This window comes from Phocoena sinus, chromosome 3, assembly GCF_008692025.1.
Source record: "Phocoena sinus isolate mPhoSin1 chromosome 3, mPhoSin1.pri, whole genome shotgun sequence".
Classification (NCBI taxonomy): Eukaryota; Metazoa; Chordata; class Mammalia; order Artiodactyla; family Phocoenidae; genus Phocoena; species Phocoena sinus.
The window spans coordinates 2,974,564-2,991,639 of NC_045765.1; the positions used below are offsets into that span (position 1 = coordinate 2,974,564).

The 17,076-nt window shown below is 44.3% G+C and overlaps 1 protein-coding gene across 4 annotated transcripts; it reads right to left on the bottom strand.

Moving 5' to 3' along the window:
• LOC116752085 (zinc finger protein 555) lies at positions 1–16,525 on the bottom strand. Of its 4 annotated transcripts, none has more exons than XM_032628723.1 (4): positions 16,441–16,525; positions 5,440–5,566; positions 4,821–5,004; positions 1–4,054 (listed from the first exon to the last, which is right to left on the bottom strand). In XM_032628723.1, exons 2-4 carry the CDS (start codon positions 5,471–5,473, stop codon positions 2,593–2,595), a joined length of 1,680 nt encoding a protein of 559 aa, XP_032484614.1. In that variant the 5' UTR covers positions 5,474–5,566; positions 16,441–16,525; the 3' UTR covers positions 1–2,592. The 4 variants fall into 4 exon arrangements, with proteins under 4 accessions (XP_032484614.1, XP_032484613.1, XP_032484612.1 ...); XM_032628722.1 differs by lacking the exon at positions 16,441–16,525 and adding an exon at positions 15,055–16,427; XM_032628721.1 differs by lacking the exon at positions 16,441–16,525 and adding an exon at positions 15,965–16,143.
• Positions 16,526–17,076: the final 551 nt, after the last annotated feature.

A 17,076-nucleotide genomic window follows, 5' to 3' on the forward strand; every position in this document is an offset into this window, starting at 1 on the left:
CATTATTTAAGCTTTTATTATTAACAAAGAATAAGCAATCCATTTAATGACAGATGTTGAAGTATGTAACAATAAAAATGTTATGACAAAAACCACCTTAACTTGTATATGCCAGCTAATATTGTCTCAGACTGTATAATGCTTAAATTAACAATATTAGTTGATTTAAATCCATAATTGCAATGGAATACTTTAACATATTCTCAGTACATGAAAAATAATAACATTTGTATTACGGATTGAACCGTGTTCCCCCCAAAATTCATATGTTAAAAGTTCCAGTATCTCAGAATGTGACCTTATTTGAAAATATGGTTGTTGCAGATATAAGTAGTTAAGATGAGGTCATACTAGAATAGGATGGGCCCTAACCCAATATGTATGGTGTCCTTATAAAAAGAATGCCATATGAAGAGACAGGCATGCACAAGTAGAATGCCATGTGAAGATTTTTTTTTTGGTGGGGGGGAGCTGCGTTGGGTCTTCGTTGCTGAGCGTGGGCTTTCTCTAGTTGCAGCGAGCGGGGGCTATACTCTTCGTTGCAGTGCGCAGGTTTCTCTTGTTGCGAAGCACTGGCTCTAGGTGCATGGGCTCCAGCAGCTGTGGCATGTGGGCTCAGTAGTTGTGGCACACAGGCTTAGTTGCTCTGTAGCATGTGGGATCTTCCTGGACCAGGGCTCAAACCCGTGTCCCCTGCATTGGTAGGCGGATTCTTAACCACTGTGCCACCAGGGAAGCCCCCATGAGAAGATTAGTTATGCTTGTTCCAAGCCAATGAGCTAACAGAAGCTAGGAGAGTGCTGGAACACATCCTTCCTTAGCACTTTCAGAGGAAGCATGGTCCTTCCAACATCTTAACTTTGGACTTCTGCTTCCAGAACTGTGAGACAAAAATTTCTGTTGCCCTAGCCACCCAGCTGTGTGGTGCTTTGTTACAGAAACCCTAGGAAACTAATACAGTTTGTATACAAGTGATTTGGAAACACAGTAAACAAGATATTTCTAAGACATACCTACAGAAGATTTTTCTTGAAAATAAACACTGTTTTTAGTGACTTAGAATCAAACATAATAATTAAACCCATATCAAGGAACTGCATTCAGCTCTAACAGACATCTCCCCCAATTCACGAGGAGTATGTTTGTTCTCATGTAGGACTGAGTCAGCGCATTTAAAAATACAGTAGGACTTCCCTGGTGATGCAGTGATTAAGACTCTGCACTTCCACTGCAGAGGGCACAGGTTTGATCCCTGGTCAGGGAAGTTCTGCATGCCACATGGTGCAGCCGGAAAAAAAAAAAAAAAAGAAAAAAGGAAAAAAATACAATACCTTAACAAAGTCCCACGGGTTGTTTTGTTTTCCTACAACATTGTAGCTTTTGTGGTAGAATCACGATCAGAGAGTCACTAAAAGTTTTGAGAACAAAGAGTCTGCTATACAAATTAGACCTTGTAAAATATGTTAACATCTAGAGAAGAGTGGAATCACAGCATCAGAGATCACTAAACATGAGTCTGAATTAGTGGTCTGCAGGACATGTTAGGGTTTGTAGGAAAATCCAAATTGTGAGTGCCTGACCACATGACTAAATCCCTGACGCCAAGCTCTTGGAGGTATTTATGGAAGCCTATAACTCTGAGAAAAATAGAAATCAAGTACTTGGCATTTCTTTTGATGATACTCTTGATTGGTAAGGCCAACAATCAGGAAAACGGGCTGAAAGCTGGTTTCCAAGTAGCCCCTATGCATCTCTCTCTCATATTTTAATGTGGCTGCAAAAACTTAGTAATGGCTTCATTTCTGCCTTCCAAATCTCATGCCAATAGGCTACTGGTAAATTCGAAAACAGAATCATAAAGGGAAGGGATTTTGGGAACTGTAGCTCCTAACATTACCCATGCTGACGTAACACAATCCAGAACTCTGTATCTCATGATCACATCACAAGCGTCTCTTAAGTAAAAACCCACTGTTTAATTCGCTATCACAAGCAAGGACAAAGCGAAGGGCAAAAGCTGAAAGTAATTCACATGAGACTGTACACTTGGAAGAACTCTGCATAATTACAAATTTCTGCCAAATATTTAGAAGAAAAACAGAATAAGATTCCACTGGCCTAAATAAACAAATATTCTCTCAATCCATGGTGGAAAACATATAATGGTTGATTATCCAGTATCTGCCACACTAAGCCAGTAGGAAAATACAAACAAATACCACAGTGTCATTTTTCCAATAACTCCTTTAAGGACAATTTAAAGAACATATTAAAACTACTTATATATTAAAAATACACTTCAAATCACCCATGAGTCCAACAAACTGTAAAGATGCTTTATTTCCTAAAACATAAGAAAAAACACTTCCTGCAAAATTTACGTACTGTAGCCAAAAGAGTACTTCAACAGTTAATTTTCATCTAAATGTTTATTTGCAAAAGAACTGGAAATACACTCCCTATGGGTCCACTTTAGTGATGAAGGACTCATAAAGGCAATACCAGGTTTACAACTTTTGTAAGATTTCTCTCCTGATGTGAATTTTCTGAAGCACTGTGCATGAATTCATTTGCAGGAGGAGTTCCCGAGTTTCATATGTAGTGTTTCTTGGTAGTATGTATCCTCATATGTCTTCTTAAGGATGAGGAACAACTGAAGGCCTTCCCACACTGCTTACATTCATATGGTTTCTCTCCAGTATGCATTCTCATATGTATTGGTAAAGATGAGGGCCATTTGAAGACTTTACCACATTCCTTACATTTGTAAGGTTTCTCTGCAGTGTGCGTCCTCACGTGCTGTTGCAAAAGTTCAGGCCAGCTGAAGGCTTTCCCACATTGCTTGCATTCATAAAGCTTCTCAGCAGTGTGCCGTCTCATGTGTCTTTGTAACGAGATGTGGCAACTGAAAGCCTTCCCACAGAGCTTGCATTCATATGATTTGTCTCCAGGATGCATTCTCACATGCTCTTGATAGCAAGCGGACAAACTGAAGGCTTTCCCACATTGCTTACATTCGTAGGGTTTCTCTTTAGTGTGTGTTCTTGTATGTTTTCGCAAGGATATGGGCCAGTTGAAAGTTTTTCCACACTGCCTGCACTCGTAAGGTTTCTCTCCAGTGTGCACTCTCATGTGTCCTCGAAAGGATGAGGGGTGGCTGAATGCCTTACCACACTGGTTACATTCATAGGGCTTTTCTCCACCATGTGTCCTTTCATGCCTTCGAAATGACTGGGGATAAATGAAGGCTTTTCCACATTGCTTGCATTCATAGGGCTTCTCTCCAGTGTGAATCCTTTCATGGCTTCGAAAGGATTGGAGATAAATGAAGGTTTTCCCACACTGTTTACATTCATAGGGTTTCTCCCCCGTGTGTGTTATCATGTGCCTTCGAAAAGCCGAGGAATAACTGAAGGCTTCCCCACATTCCTTACATTTATGTGGTGTCTCCCCAGTGTGTGATATCATGTGTCTTCGAAAAGTTGAGGAATAACTGAAGGCTTCCCCACATTCCATACATTTATAGGGCTTCTCTCCAGTGTGTGTTATCATGTGTCTTCGAAAAGTTGAGGAATAACTGAAAGCTTTCCCACATTCCTTACATTTATATGGCTTCTCTCCAGTATGCGTTCTCACATGACTAGTAAGACTTGAAAAATCAATGAAGGCTTTCCCACATTGCTGACATTCATAGCTTTTCTCTGCAGTGTGAATCCTTATATGCCGGTTGAGGGAAGAAGTACGAGGAAAAGTTTTTCCACATAATTTACACACATAGGGTCTCTCTCCACTGTGGGTTCTCACATGCGTCCTTAGGTGTGAACGACAAATGTAGGCCTGCCCACATTCCTGACATTGATACGGTTTGTGTCCAGTGCAAACAGCGATGTGACTCTTGAGGGATGAATGATGCGTGAAGACTTTTCCATGTGTACTGCATTCATACCTTTTTACTCCAGTAAGAGCTTTCTGGTACAGGTTAAGATTTGGAGTCTGACTGAAGCCTTCCCCACATTGATCATTACTTTCATGGAGCCTCTCCACCACGTGATTTCTGTTAAAAATGAGAAGCATGTTATCAATGGTTTGATTAATAATGATTTATTAGTAAGTACAAGAATTACATTTTCACCAATTTCAGTGGATGGATAGATTTTCTCCCTGACTTCTTTTTTTTAAAAATAAATTTATTTTATTTATTTATTTTTGGCTGCATTGGGTCTTCATTGCTGTCTGAGGGCTTTTCTCTAGTTGAGGTGAGCAGGGGCTACTCTTCGTTGCGGTGCGCAGGCTTCTCATTGCGGTGGCTTCTCTTGCTGCAGGGCACGGGCTCTAGGTGCACGGGCTTCAGTAGTTGTGGCACACAGGCTCAGTAGTTGTGGCTCACAGGCTCTAGAGTGCAGGCTCAGTAGTTGTGGCGCACGGGCTTAGTTGCTCCACAGCATGTGGGATCTTCCCCGACCAGGGCTTGAACCCACGTCCCCTGCACTGGCAGGAGGATTCCCAACCACTGTGCTACCAGGGAAGCCCTATCTGACTTCTTTTAAAGTGGAATGAACTCAATGCCACAGAAGGGGGCTCAACCACAACGATTACAAAAACAATGTTTCTTAAACATGGGCTCTTCTGTTGATTGTTTTCAGCTGTTTCTATCACTCAACATCAATGTCGCATTTAAGAAAAAAAATCATCGTGAAAATCTCTATGAATAAACAAATTTGATCTAGGCTTACATGTGTTTTGTTTGTTTGCTTTTTAAACTTTATGACATACTAAGATTCCCTCCTGAAATACTGCTTTCTCTCATGAGCACAACTCACCTCAGATGTCTCCCTTGATCTATGTGCTGATCTTCAAGGCTGAGTTCTTCCCAAATTTTTCCTAAGACGGAGGCCAAGGAATCATTTCCAGTGAACTTTGATATTTTATGCTCCTTGGATATTTTATTCCCATAAATATCCTGCTGAGAAACTGACCCATTGGCCTTAAATTGAGTCTCATCCTCTGAAAGCAAAAAGGTAACAAATCTTACAAGAAAGGAGGTACCTGTTAGCCAAAAAGGACACGGAGGAGTTTAGCTATGTCAAGACTTCATCAATAACAAGTATAAGGGGTCAAAATGCTAAGCACTTTAACAAACACAGTAAAATTCTCATATGGTTCAAAAACAGACCTCACTGGGCCCTCTAAAGGCCCCATGAAATCTATATCCAACAATGATGCTAAGGGAGCTTTCTTTACAGAAAGAAGAACTCAGTTTAATACACAGATTCTCAGTCTCATGGGGAGAAACTATTAGATTCTAAGTCTATGATGGTTATGACCATGTCTGTCTTATTAGTTAACGTATTCCCTTTCCACAGTCCAATTCTTGGAACAGTGATGTGCCAGAAATGCTTGTCTCTAAATGACTAAGTGAAGGAATGATGTCATTCTTACCCACTGAGGCCAGGTTTCTGAAGTTTTCCAGCATCACATCTCTGTAGAGCTCCCTCTGAGCAGAATCCAGCAAAGCCCACTCCTCTAGATTGAAGTCCACGGCCACATCCTCAAAGACCACCGAGTTCTGAAACGCCCAAGATATGTGCAGGTGCATGGGTGAGACTCACAGCATTGAACAACTGGACTCAAGTCACAGGAAGTTCAAATAAGATTCCATGGTCATCTAACATCTACTCTGTGATCCAGTCATCACACCTCCTACTTTATGTCCACAATCATAGATTATCCTCATAGATTTAACAGCACTAACACACTGAACTTATCTCTACACTTTTACTGTGACCATTCAAGGCTTATTCTTCTCCAACCAAAGGGTTTAGACCACATTGGAGAAACGAAAAAAAATGCTATACAAATGAAATAATATTTGCATTCTAAGACCCATCAATCCCTTGTGACACAAGTGACTTTAGCTCCTTCCTACTGTACAACATCCATAAGCACATGAAGCCCAAGGTCAACCTGGATGAGGTTTAAGGAATACAAACACAATGAAGGACTGGGAACTTTTCCTTCTTTTTCCACCACCAAATATGAGAAGCCCATGGGCCTGTGGGAACCCAACTTGCTGCAAGGGCCTGCTAGCCATATTGTCTTTTTTTGACATCTTTATTGGAGTATAATTGCTTTACAGTGGTGTGTTAGTTTCTGCTGTATAACAAAGTGAATCGGCTATATGTATACATATATCCCCATATCTCCTCCCTCTTGCGTCTCCCTCCCACCCTCCCTAACCCACCCCTCTAGGTGGTCACAAAGCACCGAGCTGATCTCCCTGTGCTATATGGCTGCTTCCCACTAGCTATCTATTTTACATTTAGTAGTGTATATATGTCCGTGCTACTCTCTCACTTCGTCCCAGCTTACCATTCCTCCTCCCCGTGTACTCAAGTCCATTCTCTACATCTGCATCTTTATTCCTGTCCTGCTCCTAGGTTCTTCAGAGCCTTTTTTTTTTTTAGATTCCATATATGTGTGTGTGTGTGTGTGTGTGTGTGTGTGTGTGTGTGTGTGTGTGTGTGTGTCAGCATATGGTATTTGTTTTTCTCTTTCTGATTTACTTCACTCTGTATGACAGACTCTAGGTCCATCCAAGCCATACTGTCTTAAAGAATTCCAGGCCATCAGGACAGTCCAACTGGCTGAATGAAATATTTCTTTTGAAGAAGTATTAATTTTAACATTTTTGTGTAATAGTTATCACCAGCTCAGTTTCTACTCTTTTCCTCTGTGTATTTTCATGAAAATAGGAAGTCAGAACTGCATATGTTCCCTACACTCCTGAGCCAGTGCTGCCGCCCACCAGTTCTGAGTTCACACACACACACACATTACATGATGCCAAAACAGCTCTTCTACCAGACCCATAAAAGAGTACTCTTGCTGACCTTGAGGATAAGGTTAAGAGCCCTACTTTGCAAAGGACTTTAACATCAAAAACATCTGACAGTGGGCTTCACTAGTGGTGCAGTGGTTGAGAGTCCGCCTGCCAATGCAAGGGACACAGGTTCGAGCCCTGGTCTGGGAAGATCCCACGTGCCGCGGAGCAACTAAGCCCGTGCGCCACAACTACTGAGCCCGCGTGCCCAGAGCCCACGCTCCACAACAAAAGAAGCCACCGCAATGAGAAGCACCACAACGAAGAGTAGCCCCCGGTCACCACAACTAGAGAAAAGCCCACGTGCAGCAACGAAGACCAAATGCAGACAAAAAGAAATTAATTAATTTAAAAAAGAAAACACCTGACAGCAAATTTAGCCTTGAGTATAAAATATATAGAGGATTCAGCAGTGCTTTCCTACAAAGGAAACACTCCCTTGCCTCAAATTCCAGGAGACAGTGATTCCACACAAACCATCCTAGAGGCTGCACTCTCAATTTCTCTCACGTCCATGTCCCTCCCCTGGTGGGCACATGAGCGTGTCAGGCCAACCCCAAACACAGGGACCACTGAGCTGCATGCCTCCCTTAAGCCGTGGTTTTTTAAAAAGTTCATCAACCCGCTGACATCCATGAGCATGGGAAAGAAAACACTCTCACGTAATAATCCTGATGCCGGTATTTAGTACATATTCAACGGAGTAGCTGCATAACAGGAATATCTCTACTGTACAGGGAACAACAGGAGCTTCTGGAGCTTCTGGAGGTGAGATGCTCTCTGTACAGTCATCTGTAGTGTTTCCTCTACTTAGTGTGCAGGAAAGGAGTTGACATTGCAAACCTTAACTTTACCCTTGGCAGTGACTGCTAGCAAGGTTGGCCTTGGCCAGTGTGTGGGAACTTTAATTTCTGAAGGTTTCACATCACCCTAATTCTTACTCCCTGTCTCTGACTGTGCAGACAACACTGTTAGTGCTGAGCACCTGCTCTTCGCCTGGGAGTCTGGGCTTTGGGTACTTGTTGCGCAGAGGATGCTCACATGATCAGCTGTGAGCGGATAAAAACCCCCAGTGAACTGAGTCCCCAGTGAGCCTCCGGTAGATGGTACTTCACATGCTGTCACAACTCATCGCTGGGGCTATCAGGTGTGTTATGTGCGACTCCACTGGGAAAGGACTCTTAAAAGCCTGCACCTGGTTTCCTTCAGATTTCTCCTCATGCGCCTTTTCCCTTTGCTGATTCTGCTGTGCTCTTCTGTTGTAACAAATCATAGTCATGACTCCAACGATATGCTGTCACGTGAGTCCTACCTGCAGGACCTAGGGGTGGTTTTGGGGACACCAGACACATTAGAACTGGGATTTGCTAGAGCAACCCTGATTCACTAAAATATGGCAAAAGCACTGTCTGGGAAGTGGGAGAGTGAAGGAGGAGGGGATGGCAAACCTTTGCAGCAGGGTAGCTATGGAGTCATCCAGGGTATGAAAGGGCAGCTGTCTGGTGTGAGGCTAAAAGTTGATTGAGGTGTGGGAATTCCCTGGCTGTCCAGTGGTTAGGACCCGGCGCTTTCACTGCTGGGGCCTGGGTTCCATCCCTGGTCGGGGAACTAAGATCCCACAAGCTGTGCCGGGGCAAAAAAAAAAAAAAGTTGACTGAGGTAAAAATAAGCAATCCAACTCCAGGAGGTCTGGCTCACTGGATATACCAGCTGCCTGTGGCCATGCAGGCCAAGTGAGAAGAAAATCAAAGTTCAGCACAGGTGACACCTGTGATTTTTGCTCTCTCTTCCAGGCAGGAGGAGAAAGGGCTGGCAAGTTCCCAAAAGTGAGCTTTGGATAGGCAAAAAATGTTAAAAGATTGTACTGCATCAGGAGAAAAAAAGTTAAATCAGTTCCTAGAGCTGAAACAAAATTTTAGACAAACCAAAGGGGAGGGGACAGCCAGCCTTTCTTCAGCCTAGCTGCTGGGCCTCCTGGCCCACCCACACGTGCCAGCCAGTATCTTCCCAGCTGTAACGCTATCCCTGTAAACGCTAAATACGTTTACAGAGGTAGGCTGAAATCCTAACCCCTGATACCTATAAATGTGACCTTACTTGGAAACAGGGTCTTTGCAAATGTAATCAAACTAAGATGAGGTCATTAGGATGGGCCCTAATCCAATGACTGGTGTCCATAGGAGACAGGGAAAATGCCATGTGAAGACAGAGCCACACAGAGAAGGCAGCAGAGGAAGAAGATGGACGCAGAGACTGGAATCATGCTGCCACAAGCAATGGAACGCCTGGGGATACAGAAGGTACAAGAGACAGGAAATGACCCCAGGACCCTAGAGAATTCTGAGGGAGCATGATCCTGCCAACACCTTCATTTCGGACTTCAACCTCCAGAAATATGAGAGAACACCCACATCGTGGTAATTTGTTATGGCAGCCCTCGGAAATGAACACAAGGTTTGACTGCAATGAGGGAAAAAAAAGGGGGGGGGGGATTTTTTTTTTTTTTTACTTAAAATGGTTTTGTTTTGTGGCTACTGCACCTGCTTGGATGGTAAAAATGGATACTAATGGTATCTGCTTGTAATTTTATAAATGCTAGAGAGATCACCCCCATCAGTGCTAAGAAAAATGAGACACAGCTTCCTTGCTGTTTCCAACTGGTGCCTGGATTGGAATTGGAACCCTAAGTATCAGAAACAAGATTAGGTCTCCATAAATGATTTTTTACTATGACTTTTACCCACTGGAGGTTCAAAAAGAGGTAAACAGGGACTTCCCTGGTGGTGCAGTGGTTAAGAATCTGCCTGCCAATGCAGGGGATACGGGTTCAAGCCCTGATCCAGGAAGATCCCACATGCCATGGAGCAACTAAACCCATGTGCCACAACTACCGAGCCTGCACTCTAGAGCCCATGAGCCACAACTACTGAGCCCACACGCCTAGAGCCTGTGCTCTGCTACAAGAGAAGCCACCACAATGAGAAACCCGTGCACCGCAATGAAGAGTAGCCCCCACTCACTGCAACTAGAGAAAGCCCGCATGAAGCGACGAAGACCCAACACAGCCAAAAACAAATAAATAAATTTATTAATTATTTTTAAAAAGAGGTAAACAAAATGAAAAAACAGGCAATCTTTAAGTAAAGATATACTTTTGGAATTTTAGGTAGAAGTTTTCAGTTTGCTAAAAAGCTCTTTTGAAAACCTATTTCGGATGACCTTCAGAGGCTGATTGCCCAGCAGGGGCTTAGCTGGGACTCTAAGACAGACAAGACAAGGAGGGATTAGGACAGTCTCAATGCAGGGAGAAAGGTACCCAATCTTGTTGACTTTGCTTTATTCTTGCAGTCAAAAATCACAGCCATGAGCAGACTATACACCGAAGCCTGGGAGGCCTCCTAGTGAATCTCTGAACCTAGGGTGGTCATGGGGACTGCTACAGACTGAAGGTTTGTGTCCCCCCAAAATTCACGTCAAAACCTAATCCCCAATGTGATGGTGTTTGGAGGTGGGCCTTTTGGAGGTGGCCAGGAATGGGATTTACCCTTATAAAAAGGACCCCAGAGAGCTCCCTGGACCCTTCTGCTGAGTGAGGACACAGTGAGAAGACGGCCACCTACAAACCAGGAAGCAGACTCTCACCAGACACCGAATTTTCTGATGCCTTGATCTTGGACTTCCAGCCTCTAGAACTGTGAGAAACAAAGCTCTGCTGTGTATAAGCCACCCAGCTTACAGGTGCCCCAGCTGACTAAGACAGGGACTCACAACACACCTAGCTTGAAACCATCAAATATTTAACACTTTACAATATTAATTTTTTTGTGTGGGATTTTCTTCGTTCTTTTTAAAAGAATTTTTTTTGTTATATTACAATACTAATTTTTAAAATGTGCCATTGAGCACACATTATATGAGAAAGACAAATATACTTATAATAACTCTGTAAAGCAGACATGATTAAAACGAGTTCAAAGCAGAGGAAATGCAGAACAGTGAATTAATAACATCATGCCAGCTTGGCACACTTGCCCTTCTTTCACACACACCTCACAGTTGTTTTGCTAGTGTGACTGTTACTTCCCACTGTGATGAGGAGATAAGCTAGCTTCTGCCGGGCGCTGTGGAGAGCAGCCAGCAGAAACATCCTATTCCATCCTTACATCTCATACTGCTTCTCCTGCCAAAGCCCCGTGCCCATGCAAAAACGCTTTGTTTGAAGACCTGACCTCTGGCTCTTTCATTTAGTAAAATTTGTTTAGGTTACAGTACTTGCAGGCACTAGGGCTACAGCACTAACAAAACAAAAATTCTGAACCACGTGGATCTTAAATTCTTTTGGAGGAAAGCAGTAAATAAGCAAATCAAATATAATTACTGAGGAAAATGTGGCAGAGCAAGGGGATTTGGAGGGGTATATATATAGAGGGGGAGGCAGAGATTTTCACGTGTGTGTATATACACGTTGATATCGATACACATATATATGAATGAATGGCTGCAGGGCAGACTAAGGGAGAACAGTAAAATAACCATTTGAGATAAGACTGCAAACTGGCACCTAAAAATCTAAATAACAAATATATACATATATATACACACATCATTACATATAATTATATATATCTTCACGTAATTCAACATACTCAACATATTGGTCATATCTGGAGAGTGGCAGAGGGGCCTGCCACTGGGGTTCATTTCAAGCCTTTTAAGAAAGCTTGTTCTACATTTAGGGCTGAGTTTCATTTAACAGAGGATTACTTTTTTTAAACATTTCTGTCAACGTACGTCACATGCATTTTCCTGCACTGATGTTATATGATACAACAGAAAACTCTAAAATCAATTCACAGGATTTACCTGTAATCATCTTAGAGCTGCTGAAAGCCATTTTATAATATTCAACAGTCATACATAAAAAAACACTCTTACCAATGGGGAATAGATGGTAATGTGCATGATTGGATAAAGGAAAATGGACAAAGGAATATTCAAACGAGACCAAAGAACATATAAATGGTATGAAATTCACTGTTTTCTCCAAGACAATCAGGTACAAGTGAAGTGTGGACAGATGACCTCTCAGTCAACATTACATTAGCAATCCAATCTGGAAAATGCACAAATGTGCAATGCCAGGAGACACTTGTCTTAATGCCTAACTCAACAGCTGCACATGTATGACACCAATAGAACACAAAGATAATCGCACAATAAGATTCTGAACAAGATCTCAGGATAAAAATTCAACATAAAAATACATTTCATTACCTTTCTAATTAATAGCAACAGCAAGTTGGAAAGTTCACTTTAAAAAGATAACACATACATAAACAAATGGGACCTAATGAAACGTAAAAGCTTTGCACAGCAAAGGAACCCATAAACAAGATGAAAAGACAATCCTCAGGATGGGAGAAAATATTTGCAAACGAAGCAACGGACAAAGGATTAATCTCCAAAATATATAAACAGCTCATGCAGCTCAATATCAAAAAAACAAACATTGCAATCAAAAAATGGGCAGAAGACCTAAATAGACATTTCTCCAAAGAAGACATACAGATGGCCAACAAACACATGAAAAGATGCTCAACATCACTAATTATCAGAGAAATGCAAATCAAAACTACAGTGAGGTATCACCTCACACTGGCCAGAATGGCCATCATCAAAAAATCTACAAACAGGGTTTCCCTGGTGGCGCAGTGGTTAAGAATCCGCCTGCCAATGCAGGACACACAGATTCAAACCCTGGTCTGGGAAGATCCCACATGCCACAGAGCAACTAAGCCCATGTGCCACAACTACTGAGCCTGTGCTCTAGGGCCCGTGAGCCACAACTACTGAGCCCATGCACCACGACGACTGAGCCCGCGAGCCCCAACTACTGAAGCCCATGCGCCTAGAGCCTGTGCTCTGCAACAAGAGAAGCAACCGCAATGAGAAGCCGGCGCACTGCAACGAAGAGCAGCCCCCGCTCACCACAACTAGAGAAAGCCCACGCGCAGCAACTAAGACCCAATGCAGCCAAAAATAAATAAATAAATAAATAATTTAAAAAAAAAATCTACAAACAGGACTTCCCTGGTGGCGCAGTGGTTAAGAATCACCTGCCAATGCAGGGGACACAGATTCGAACTCTGGTCTGGGATGATCCCACATGCCGTGAACCAACTAAGCCCATGCGCCACAACTACTGAGCCTGCCCTCTAGAGCCTGCGATCTACAACTATTGAGCCTGCAAGCCACAACTACTGAAGCCCACACACCTAGAGCCTGTGCTCTGCAACAAGAGAAGCCACTGCAATGAGAAGCCCATGCACCGCAACAAAGAGCAGCCCCCGCTCGCCACAACTAGAGAAAGCCCACACACAGCAACGAAGACCCAACGCAGCCAAAAAAATTAATTAATTTTAAAAACACTTAACTTAAAAAAAAGTCTACAAACAATAAATGTGGAGAAAAGGGAACCCTCATGCACTGTTGGTGGGAATGTAAATTGATACAGCCACTATGCAGAACAGTATGGAGGTTCCTTAGAAAACTAAAAGCAGAAGTACCAAATGACCCAGCAACCCCATTACTGGGCATACACCCAGAGAAAATCATAATTCAAAAACACACATGCACCCCAGTGTTCATTGCAGCACTATTTACAATAGCCAGGACATGGAAGCAACCTAAATGTAGAACATGTGGTACATATATACAATGGAATATTACTCAGCCACAAAAAAGAATGAAATTGGGTCATTTGTAGAGATGTGGATGGACCTAGAGACTGTCATACAAAGTGAAGTTAAGTCAGAAAGAGAAAAACAAATATTGTATATTAACGCACATATATTTGGAATCTAGAAAAATGGTACAGATGATCTTATTTGCAAAGCAGAAGTAGTGACACAGACAAAGAGAACAAACGTATGGATACCAAGGGAGAGGTGGGGGGGGAAGAATTGGGATAATGGGATTCACATATATACACTATTGATACTATGTATAAAATAGATAACTAGGGCTTCCCTGGTGGCGCAGTGGTTGAGAGTCCGCCTGCTGATGCAGGGGACACGGGTTCGTGCCCCGGTCCGGGAAGATCCCACATGCCACAGAGCGGCTAGGCCCGTGAGCCATGGCTGCTGAGCCTGCATGTCCGGAGCCTGTGCTCCACAACGGGAGAGGCCACAACAGTGAGAGGCCCACATACCGCAAAAAATAAATAAATAAATAACGATAACTAATGAGAACCTACTGTATAGCACAGGGAACTCTACTCAGTGTTCCGTTGTGACCTAAATGGGAAGGAAATCCAAAAAAGAGGGGATATATGTATATGTATAGCTGATTCACTCTGCTGTACAGCAGAAACTAACATAACAGTGTAAAGCAACTATACTCCAATAAAAATTAATTTTAAAAAAGGTAAAAAAGATAACACATACAGCAGAAACTAACACATTGTTAATCAACTATACTCCAATAAAAATTATTACTCAAAAAAAAAGGATAACACATACCATGGTAAAAACCAAATTGAAGTAGTACAAAATCAATTTAATGAAGGCTATAAAAAGAACCTAACAAAAATGTTAAAACATGAAGGATAATAACAAAGCAAAATGAAATAAATGACAAGATGGCACATGTTCTTAAAAAGAAATCAGTGTTACCAAGATATCAACCCTCCCAAGACAGAGTCTTTATAAAATTCCATAAAATTGCCAAACCAGATGTTTTTTAGGATTTGACAAATACTAACTTTACACACAAATGCCCCCAAACAGCCAAAATATTCTGAAGCACCAGGCAGGAATCCGTCTGCAAGGGTTTTAAGGCAGCAGCAACTCCTGACAGGACGGAATTGGCAAAGGAATGGACGACTAAATCTACAGAAAGGAACAGAGCCCCAGGCAGGCCTGTGGCTATGGGGAGGGGGAGACCTGATTCACCACAGGGTACCCACGGGGAGCCAAGCAGAAATGATAGACACTTCCACACATGGGACAGGACAAACTGATATCTAAGTAACATCCGTGTATTCCCACCTCTTCCATGGGCAATAACTAATTTACTGCAGATTTAAGCAAAGTGTGTTGCAGATAATAAAAAACAACAGTATCATCTACTGTCACAAATTAAATAACTGGTATTTTTGGTGAAATTTCACCTACCACACTATGTGGTACCGTATTCACTTCTCTGCAGCTGTTCAGGAAGGGACAGACCTGAGAAACTTACTACAGACAGGAGGAGATTTTAAAAGAATGTTTAAGAAACGTAATGTATGACATTTTTTTTTCCCTGAAACTCACCCCTTTGAAAGTATTTTATCTTATATTTCCTGCTGTACTAATTCAATGTATTTTACACTTGCTGAAAATCTGAGGTTCCAGTAAGTGAATACATCTTTTCAAGGTGAAAAACACACGGAGGGGTTGTGCTGAACTGGTACCCAGACACAGATGACTCAGGGTCAAGTGCAACCACGCTACCACGAGGGGCACCCCTCCCCCACTGCTAACGTGCTCCCTGAACAAAGGACACCGGCTGTGTCCCCGCTGTGTCGCCAGTGCATTTGGCTTGGGGGGTGGGAGGGGGTGAGGGGTGCTGCCCCACCTCACAGTGGGCTTTCCTTGACCTTCGCGTTAGTTTTTCTCCCTTGTGTGGTTCTTGTGAGAACCCAGGGGGCAGGAATCATTTCCATCTTTTCCCCTCAGGCGTCCAGTCAGCTGACAAATAGTGTCCCTTCATGGAATGAGAACTGGGGCTGGGGTCATTTAGGACGGAGGACCTACCGGGAGACGCCCTCCCAGCCCAGGGCCCCCAAGCAGGTCTCCCCAGGCTCCCCGCCCGCCCCCGCAGGCTGTCGGTTGGGAGGAGCCGACCAGGGGCTGATGTTCCCGGACCCCCGAGAGGAGAGCAGTTGTGCACATCTAGGTCACCCAGATAGTCCTGAGACACCGGCCCCACAAGCGGGGACCGGACAGGACGCCGGGACCCCACCCCGCGACCGCTTCCAGCCGGTTCCGGACGGTTCGTAACAGCCCCTCCCGGTCTCGGGCCCCGGTCCCACGGACTCACCATCTCTGCCGGCCTCCCGGCTCTCCCAGGCGTCCTTGCCGCAGCCCGCGCAGGTGAGGTACTAGGAACCGACACCTGGGCCCACGCGGCGCAGGTGCGCAGGAGCGGCACAGCTAGCCGAGAACTACCCGCTCACGGGCTGGGAGCGTGCTCTGACTGGACAGTGCTCCTGGCACTCTCTTCCATCTGGCTGTTGATTGGGAGATGCTTCGCGCCCCACCGTCCTGACTGGACAGTGCTTCGGGCATTGCTACTGCCCGGGCCCCTGACTGGACGGTTTCCCGAGGCCCGCCCCCTGACCGGACGGTTTCCCGAGACCCGCCCCTGGAGCCCCTGATTGGATAGTTCTCTGGGCCCGGCCCGCTAGCGCCTGATTGTTCTCTGGGCACCGCCCCGTCGCATCTAATTGGACATTCCTCCCAGGCCCGCCCTCTGGTTATTGAGTGACAGGCCTTCGTAACACACTGTGGACCGACCCGTCCGCGCGGCACGTGGGCCCCGAGCAGAACCTGCCCTCGGGCGGTCGAACCCGGCGTCCTCCCGCAGTTCGGCGGCCCCTCTTTGTCCTCTTCCTGGACCGGGAAGTCCTGATTCAGTTTCCACGCGGAGCGTCCCTTGTCCGGAGCCGGGACTGGACAGGATGGGACAGGGGAAGGAGAGGGTCTAGTGACTTCCGGGGTCAGGAGTCGGCCCGGGGGCGAGGTCACGGTGGAAACATATATTTGTTTAAGCCCCCTGGCGCGCGGGCTTCTCATTGCAGTGGCTTCTCTTGTTGCTGAGCACGTGCTGTAGGTGCGCAGCCTTCAGTAGCTGTGGCTTGCGGGCTCTAGAGCACAGGCTCAGTAGTTGTGGCGCGTGGGCTTAGATGCTCCGCGGCCTGTGGGATCTTCCCCCTCCAGTGATGGAACACGTGTCCCCTGCATTGGCAGGGGGAATTCTCAACCACTGCGCCACCAGGAAAGTCCCTGAATTCCTTTTTTAACTTATATAAAACAACAACAAAAAAAGCTTATATAAATTTAGGATGGACCTAAGAACTCTTAGTACACTTACTAGATGGGGGCTAAACACCGACTGCATTTAATTTGCCTGCTTCTTTTAGAAAACATTCT

Coding starts and splice junctions, on each gene's coding strand:
- LOC116752085 (XM_032628721.1), bottom strand. Junction 5,005..5,439: donor CAGAAACCTGGCCTCAGTGG/GTAAGAATGACA, acceptor TTTTGCTTTCAG/AGGATGAGACTCAATTTAAG. Junction 4,055..4,820: donor GATCAAGGGAGACATCTGAG/GTGAGTTGTGCT, acceptor CATTTTTAACAG/AAATCACGTGGTGGAGAGGC.